General features: G+C 33.2%; 1 protein-coding gene across 1 annotated transcript; it reads left to right on the top strand.

Moving 5' to 3' along the window:
- Positions 1–569: 569 nt before the first annotated feature.
- On the top strand, positions 570–7755 carry LOC127859782 (dehydrogenase/reductase SDR family member 4-like). Its single transcript, XM_052397288.1, has 9 exons — positions 570–597; positions 1508–1647; positions 2489–2581; positions 2841–2873; positions 2904–2978; positions 5541–5610; positions 6753–6789; positions 7056–7128; positions 7505–7755. The coding sequence occupies exons 1-9, from the start codon at positions 570–572 to the stop codon at positions 7682–7684; spliced, it is 729 nt and encodes a 242-aa protein (XP_052253248.1). The 3' UTR covers positions 7685–7755.
- The last annotated feature ends 1859 nt before the right edge of the window (positions 7756–9614 follow it).

The raw sequence follows: 9614 nt of genomic DNA on the forward strand, positions 1-9614 counted from the left end.
ATCGGTGAGTGTTGAGAAGACCTATATCATCTCTAGTTTAACCTAGTCAAAGCTACAATTATACCTGTTTTAGTAAAGGTTAACACAGGGTATAGCGTTTCATAATAATAAGCGGGTTTTATTTGAGGAAATAGATGCGAGATTACTTCTTTGCAGAGAAAAGTTGTATTAATTACTGATGAGTGATTTAGATTTCTTTTTTTCCCCAAATACTGTTAAATGATGCTCATGTATGACTTAAATTTAATAATTGTTTTGTTTTTAGAATAATATTATAATGTCCACAATAAATGTGCAATTGTTGTATCACATATATACCGCACAGTTATCTCCCCGGCGTCAAGGGTTGACATTATATTGCAAAGCGTGCAGCGGTTAGATACTCATAGAAAAGTGTTTTTATACTTATAAAAAGTAGTTTAGCTACTTAACAAACAGCTAATCCAACCAGAAGTTTTAGAATCTTGCGTACCTATTATATTACAAAAGATTATAAACGTACAACAATTAAATTTTACGACCTTTTAGTATATCGAAGACAACCCAAGGTTTCGAAAGTAAAACTGACGATGAAAAACAAAGACAGTAACACAAGGCGTATGAAAAAGAAAATCTAGGCTAGAAGTCGAAATTAAGATGGCAAATTATTTAAGTTGAAAAGACATATTATGTTATAATCGGAACAATTATTATATTGACACAGAAGCTGAACGGTGCATGATTCTAATTGTGTTCATAGTTAACATGCACATGTCCTAGAAAAAATTATTTCCAACATCCTTCTGACTTTTACTTACGTTACTCACTCAGTAAGCATTGGTATTATGAAGATAAGGTCATTCGATTATTGAAAATTACTTTAATGAATTGCACATAACTTTATATATTTACAGATATAATTGTAAATTATCAGGTCGATTTTTTTTCCAAAATATAGGACAGCTTGGTCGGCTACATTTTTATTTTTGCGATATATTTACTATTTTGAACTTAAATACTTTCAGAATATACAATGCTGTCCAGAAATCACACAAGTTAAAAGCAATATTCTTTCAAACGATTTTTGTTTATTAGTAGCAAATTAAGCGATTATGATACAAAATAGCATTTACCCGAAATGATCAAAAAACTCAACATGGAAAACCACAACTTGTTTTGAGTCGGCACAAAAAGAAACACAAAATGTTTAAACGTCTTGTGATAAAGAATATACGATGTTATATAATAAAACGTGTATTATGGGAATATAAACAACTATTAGTTCGCAATTGTACACGTGACTTTCTACTAGTGAATACCTTAATTGTATACATATTATTAACATGGCTTCTTACCGACCGCGTAGAGTGTGATACACGGTCATTAAATTTAGAGTGTGAAACACTGTCATTAAATTTAGAGTGTGATACACTGTCATTACATTTAGAGTGTGATACACTGTCATTACATGAAGAGTGTGATACACTGTCATAACATTTATAAATTACGCAATACACACACGCTGTAGTGGCGAGCAGTGGAATCGGAGAAGGTGTTGCCTTTCGTCTGGCCGGGCTCGGGTGCCGCCTGTCGCTGACCGGAAGGAGCGCTGAGAACCTGCAGCGGGTCGCCGAGGCATGCAAGGAAAAAGGATGTACAGAGGACAATGTAAGTTAAGTTTAATCAAAGCGCCCTTTATAATGTATAGCAAATAGGTACTTCAGTAGATTTAAAAATAAAATATGATTAATCCTTATGATCATTAATTGCATATTTTTAAAGGTTTATACAATATGGGTATGGCATGGATTGTATTTAATACGGTGATCACTTTCTTTTGTATCTGAGAGCCGTACCTTTTCATCTGAGGCTTTTATATTTGTATCTGATGAGTTAGTTTGTAACGGGTTTTATTGCAAATGCAGTTATTTGAACGGAGGCATGACATTGCATCTCGACAAGAATATTCATTATCAGATGGAATGGAATCTAGTTTATAGGGAAAAGTACCATATTATGCTATGCAAGGAAAACGTTAATATTTTATTCTAATTTGAAAAGAGAAATTGTAGACTATGAAAACTACTTGCCTCTTTTGCTCTTTTGGTTTTTTAACACACTTTTTCGGCGAGATTGTTTCTGCCTCGCGTAAAAAAGTGCTAGAGAATTTACAAGTCCAAAAGCTTCTTTCTAAAACGTGAAATGTCAACAGAAATGTGTTAAAGAGCCATTATGTTAAATAGCCAACAACACGTTGAAAAGACTACGGCTTGGGAAGGGTGATCTGATTAATAATTTGTTGTTTGGTGTAACGTTCATTAATATGAAATGGATACAATATTTTAACGTCAGGGTTAATACAGGATCAATTTGATGCTTGTTCGTATGTGACTGAACCCGCTCTAAGTGATTATTCCCCGTATAAAATAGGCGTTCAAATAGTATCCGCCAGGCATTTAAATCTATATAATTTCACACGACATGTATAAACATACTGTTTCCTCTGTAGGTGATTTTTATCCCGGGTGACATAACTATCACGACCGACCGCAAAAAAATTGTGGAAAGAACAACTGAGGCATTCGGAGAAATAAATGTTTTGGTGAGTTTGTTTGTAAAAAGTTTTAACGACTATATGCAAGCATTGTCTTATATTAGGCAAATCTTGAAGATCGTGCGATTGCCCACGTGTTGTCCTCTTAAGAATGCTTCCTGTCTGCATTAAGAAGACTGTTTAATGACTTTCTTGCAGCATTTATTGTTTGTCTGTTTTACACTTAAATGTATTGTCACATGTATCGCTGCCGCATTTGGCGGCACATGTTATACTGGTATCTACTAAACATGGCAATTTCATACAGGTCAATAATGCGGGCAAGAATATCTTCAAGACTGTCGGTAATATCACCGAGGAAGAGTAGGATGAACTCTTTAACACCAACATGAAGTGCCACGTTTTTCTAACGCAACTAGTGCTGCCGTTTTTAATCAAGACAAGGGTAACAATGCACATGATGTCTTTACCTACCGATGCACGAAAAACTTCATGTTTTGTTCACAGTCCGTATTGCAAAGACAATTGATCCATTGTCTTAAAAAAGGACACGTATGAAAAGCTGCGACATTAATTTTATCTCCATAATTTTTGCCCCCCCCCACACTTTTTTTCATAACGTCAAATGCCGTATAATATTTTACGAATGGTGTATCTTCCGACGATTTCTCTGAAGATGCATACAACACTTAATTATTACCCAATGTTTAATTGACTATTAGTTGGGTGTTACGCAATTTTACTTTAATAGTACGAGGGTGTTCCAGAAAAATCTCGTTTAACTTGTTGTGCATTTAAAAATGGTCGCACCAGCACAAACAATGCACATTAATCGCACACCGTTAAGTGCGCGTTATACTATGCAAATGACATACATCCAACTTCTATTCATGCAGATGACGTTATTTAATGTTATTTATAATGTTCAAACGTTATTATAACGTTTATTTGCAGGCTGTGTCATCAACACATCAAGCATCTGTGGCCAAAGAGCTGTCAGTAGTTTAATATGTTTTTAAGTTATAACTTGAGTACATGAGTGCGTTAATAATTAATAACAAAATGTGTATAAGTCAGAGTTTATGTACAGGTTCTCTGAGAGTTTTCGCAGACTGTGTCTGTGCGGACCTGCCCCTGTTAATTTTCAATGAAATTTTTTAATATGAGCCAAAGTAGGTCTTATTCAGCCCGGCTTCCCTGGTTTTCTCCAAATCAATAATTTTGATCAAAATAGACCAATGAAAGGTGGCCAATGAGACCTTTTTTTGTGCTCAAGTAGAGTAAATACGACAAGCTGAGTTATATAACAAAATACATTCACTCTTAACACAAAATGAAAATTTTCATTTTGCACAGATGCCGTTTTGTTTACGTGTGATTTGTTTTTGTATATAACACACTATTCAGGTCAGTTGTTCGACCTTAATCTTAATAAACTATTTTAAAAGGACCGTAAACCGCGATTGACGAAAAACGAAAAGTTCTTCTTTAGTTGAAAACAGTTTTTATGTTTTCATATTTTCAGTATATTCGGTAAAATACTTTTTAGGGTACAGGTACCAGGTAACTACCAGTTAACTATAAATAACGCAAGTAGATTGATCATCATCGTCACGTGGTAAACCCAGGAATGCAAATTGTGCATGCGTAGTGAATTTAATATATTATATATATAAAATGATCAATCTACTTGCGTTATTTATAGTGTGTATATCGCAATGTCACCTATTTTTGCGATGTACTTTCGATTTCGAAATTTTAGTACCGAATATACTGAAAATATGAACTTTTTTTCAAATAATGTAATATACCAGTCGTGATATTTAAATTAATATAAACTAATAATTGTAAAAAATGCGGTAATTTAGAACTTTTCTTTTTCGTCAATCCCGCTTGAATGTACCTTTGAAGCCACACACCTTGAAATGAAATACATGTAAGTCAATACATAAAATGCAATTGGAAAGTGTACAAAATTGTCATTAAATCTAATGCCAAGTTAGCAAGTATTTTTTTTCTAAATTTTAAAACCGAAAGTAGGTTTTCTATACGTATACGTCCATTTTGACAAACGCGATTATTTTTTAATTTTAAAGCGTACAAAAAGACGGATTTCTTCCTTGTAACCACCAGATATATTCTAATTGGCATAGATAAAATTAAATCTAAAGCCTAGTTAGCAAGTAATTTATTATTTTTCAAAAAGTACCGCTTTTAAAACCGAATGTAGGATTTCTAGACGTATACGTCCATTTCAACAAACGCGATTATTTTTAGCTCGGCTTTTTTCGGAGAAAACCCGAGGTATTGTCATAGCCAGCTCGTCGTGTCCGCCGTCCGTGTCAAGGTTTGTTTAGGTTTTTAACATTGGCTCTAAAATCAAAGTTCTTCCACCTTCAACTTTGAAACTTCATATGTAGATGCACCTTGATGAGTTCTACACGCCAGACCCATTTTTGGGTCACTAGGTTGAAGGTCAAGGTCACTGTGACCTCTAAAAAAACAACAACAAAAACAAACAAATTCTGACAAGCTTTCGCAGTCGAGCGTGGCACCCATTATGCGGTGCTCTTGTTAAGTTTTTAAGCGCAAAAGAGACAGATTTCTACCTTGTAACCACCAGATATATCCTATTTGCATATATAGAATATGTTTCTTATTTATACTTAAATTCACATTCATTTCAAGGTGTGCGGCTTTAAATACTAAGAACTTAAGGCAGATTGACAGTGACGATTTTAGTTCGACTTTTTACTAAGGTTCTAAACATGCTTGCAAATGATTATGCTTAGAACCAAAACAGATTAAACAATAATTGCGTTTTGATCGAATCGATCTTTATTAAAAAAAAATTATTTATCTTTTTCTAACAAAATGTAATTTGACTGAAACCTTTACATCAGAGCCAGCGCGCGTGTTCCGGAAAAAATATTTTTTTTCAAATGATATGTAAGATGAGTTTACAGTTTTGTGTGCATAATTGTATCGTTTGCAGTATTCCTTGTAGATGCCAGAGATCGGTCCCTTTTGCATGAGCACATCCAGTATGGACATGTTCACACAGTGTTTAGCATTGGGTGAGTAGCTCTATTTAAGAAACTTGATATATTCAGTAAATATTTATGTTTATTGGGCTGAAGATGCATTGAATTATATCGGTTGACGTAATTAATATGTTTTGTTCTAAAATAACTCCAGATCTCGTTTCGTTAGCAAATAGAAAGTATTCGTGTGCGTCTCTAAATATTGTGGGAGCATGGGGTTTACATGAATTTGTGTGAACACGACTTTACGGGATTTTGTATGAACACAAGGTTTACAAGATTTTGTGTAATATTATTGTGGAAATATGTTTCCATTATAAGATTCCACAATGTTTTAGACGTGATGAGCTGTAATGTTTGATCTAAATCGAATATGTCATCAAATAAAACATATGTAAGCACGTTTGTCATTGAAATGGCGAGGTCGAGATATATGCTAGTGTAAAATTGCGTCTTATGACAGGCCTTATTTTCTCGTAAATTTTATTTTTAAAAGATTTTTTTTGTAGAATGCGACTTATAAGTTTTGCAAAGGGGTGTTAAGAACGAGAATACGTGTTGTTTCCGGAAGATTTATTATTTTCTAATTATGACTTATCAGAGGAATTAATTTGTATGAGTGCCGAAGCGCAGCAACAAGTAAAACTATTTACATTCTACGATGTCGAGTGGATAAAAAGCTCGATTATCAAGCAAAAACCCAAACAATCAACACCAACAAACTTACTCATATTAACGCGTTATATTTTTTCATCAAATAATGCCATCATTTCGCAAGTTCAAAACCAGTTAACTGTACTGTTGTGAAGCAATTATTTAGGTACTCGTAAAAAAAGTAGTTGCATAGTAGTTGTCAACCCTATCATCAATTTTTACCTTTGTTTGGTTCGCTCTGTTTAAATAGTGATTTATTTAGTGTATATCTCTGATGAGTCACTATGGACACAACACATAACTCATAAAGTTGTTAATCTAGTTTTTGGGTAATATTTTGTACATTTACATCCACAGTATAGCGCGATTTCGAATGTAAAAGATCAGTGCCATAATGTGCATTTACAAAGTTTTTTTCGTGAAAGGTGTAAGATTAAAACATTCATAAATTGTGTAGTTTTCACACATATATCAATCAAATTATTGTAATATGCTATTGTATGTCGTCTCTATGCTTTAAGAAATGGTTCCCCATGGCGTTCGGGTCAACTCGATAAAGTAAGATGTTGCCTATGATTTGTTATATAAAGTATATAGTGTTTTTCTTATCTCAATGAGTGTTCAAAATAAAAGCGTACATCTATTTCGTGTAGAGTGTACGGGTATTAAATAAACGAATCCACTACGTGGAATACCAAAAATCTGTGTATTTAACTTCTAAAGATTGGAACACATGTTGGTAGGCATTGTCGTTTGCTATAGTTATGATACATGCCGACTTCATGCCACCCATAAACAACTAATCGTCTCAAGATTTCTTTAAGCCCGGGTACGATTGTTAGCAGCATTGCGAGAAGATCTCAAGGGAAACACCAGGAAGAGGAACTCTACCAGAAGGTGTGTACAACTTCTGGCAAATATATTGATGGAACAGTATTCATTTCTTGCAATTACATTGACGGATTTATATTCCATTATTATAATTTAATTTACTGGCTTTATTAAAATTAATTATCACAAGGGAAGGACCCCCGATAATGTTGAAGAACTTCAGGTCTAACCCTTTTTCCATTTTGTATGTATGGACCAATGTATATATTTGTATAATGTCATTATCTGGAAATAAAATATGTTTAAAGTTAAAGTTAAAATCTTTTCAATTCCATTGATTGGTCATTATTTTGTTGTTTAACATATTATTCGGTTTTTATAAACGCAGAAGACCTGCGTTAATTATATTCAAACTTTAAAACGACTTCAATCTATTATTCAGTTCCTGTCCTTCCAAGCTGGCGTTCATCCCCTGGGTCGGGTAGGGCAACCGGAAGACTGTGCGGCGGCGGTCGCATTCCTGGCCTCCGACACTTCCGGGTTCATCACGGGACAGATCCTCTTTGTGGATGGTGGCCGAAACTGCGTGTCACCCGGCATAGCGATAAATATAAGCAAATGATTAACACAAAGTCTTAATAAGACAGCCGGTTTTAAGTTTATTTAATTAATTAAACAATGTGTGTATCTGTATCCCTTGAGTTTGTACTGTATCTATTCCTAATCAGAATTGCTATAATACGCATATGAGCAGAATAACAGTAATCGCATTAATTTACGAAATATTGTGTGTGTTTTTTTTGCTTTCTTATATGGTTACACTTAATATGAATTAGTTTAAATGTCACATACATGTGAAAACACAACATTAACGACAAAGAAAAACAATATCGTAATAACAGGCCGTATACATAACAGAGAATTTGGAACGTTTTTATTTCAAATATTAGTAAATGTAACGAAATAAAGTTTTTTTTGAACGAGAGTTTTCGGTATATACGAAAACATTTATTATCCTTTCGCAGTTTAACGTGTGTACACTATGTTTGTTTATCAATTTACAATTGGGGTTGAAAGTTGTTAAGGTAGCGCACCTCTAATGGGCACATATCCAAATATAATCTAATTAATTATTTTCTTATTCAGCATCATTTCACTGAACTACATGCAAATTTGTAGGTAGGCTTTCCATGCTTTTTAAAAAAATATACCGATTTTTTCAAAATCATCCCCACGCTCGGCTTTTGTCCAGTTTATTTTCACCCCTGGGGTATATAAAAGTTCCATAATTCATTCAAATTTCCAAATATGGGCATGCAATTGGTGTGTACAGATGCTGTAAAGGTGTTTAAAGTTTAAACAAGATGAAATAAGTATTCTTTTACAGACATTTATTTTTTACAAATTTTTATCTATGGAAGAGCGCCATGAAATGTAAGTGATTTCAGCCAAGTAAAAATTGGGTCGGTTAAAAACAAAAAGTCATAAAATTCAAAATAGTATCATTTAAGTCATATTTTAAACTTAGTTTTTATAGAAACACTATATACAGCAAAAATACCAAGAAATAAACAGATTTACCGTTTACTTTTTGAAATAAAAATAAAAATGCAACATGCATGGTTCGTATTTTCAACAGTAAATCACCCAATTTCGCCATAAACGGCCACCGGAAAAACTTTGCGAAACCGAAATTTCGCAAACGTAAGTACCCTTTTTCTTAAAGATTTGCTACTTTGAGACATAGTATGCGATAAAAGTCTTATCGTTGATTAATAATTGGTTATTTTCACTCAAAAAACGCGTTTTCTTCACTATGAAATTTATAAGCAAAGTTGGGGTTCCCATGGGATTTTTGCATTTTCCCATGGGATTTTCGATTTTCCCATGGGATTTTCGATTTTCCCATGGGATTTTTTCTCCCATGGGATTTTTTTTCTCCCATAATTTGCAAATGGGAGAAAAATCCCATGGGATTTTGAACATTTTAAAAAACGTGTTTTATTTGCGTTTGCAAGTATTTTAACGTTATTTAAGGACTGTATATTGGTTTTATGCCAATTATATATAAAAATATTTAGTAATAAAAAAATCCCATTTTAAAATGGGAGAAAAAAATCCCATGGGATTTTTTTCTTATTTTGAGAGATTTATTCATGAAACTTTCAGAAACATCATATTTTATGAAATGATGAACAACTACGATATTTTAATGCGTTTAGTCGTGTTTAAAAAAAAACAAAAAATCCCATGGGATTTTTAAAATCCCATGGGATTTTTAAATCCCATGGGATTTTTTCTCCCATGGGATTTTTTCTCCCATGGGATTTTTTTCCAATGGGATTTTTCAGTTTCGTAAGCCGAATAAGTTTCTTAATGCGAAAAACAACAATAAAGGAAATAATAATTATAATTTTGAATAATAAATTGAATAATATAAATAACATGAATATTTTTAAAATGAGTTACAATTAAAGGTTTATGCTAGTAGAACTTATCATTTCTTGTTCGAGCAGATGGTTGAGTCCAATTGGTGAGTATGCCAGCTTAGA

This window comes from Dreissena polymorpha, chromosome 15 (genome assembly GCF_020536995.1).
Source record: "Dreissena polymorpha isolate Duluth1 chromosome 15, UMN_Dpol_1.0, whole genome shotgun sequence".
NCBI lineage: Eukaryota > Metazoa > Mollusca > Bivalvia > Myida > Dreissenidae > Dreissena > Dreissena polymorpha.

Bases quoted from the DNA above. Each gene is read 5' to 3' on its own strand.
- LOC127859782 (XM_052397288.1), top strand. From the start codon at position 570: ATGAAAAACAAAGACAGTAACACAAGGC. The intron at 2,979-5,540 runs GTAACAATGCAC...TATTCCTTGTAG, and splicing joins CGTTTTTAATCAAGACAAGG to ATGCCAGAGATCGGTCCCTT. The intron at 5,611-6,752 runs GTGAGTAGCTCT...CTATGCTTTAAG, and splicing joins CACACAGTGTTTAGCATTGG to AAATGGTTCCCCATGGCGTT.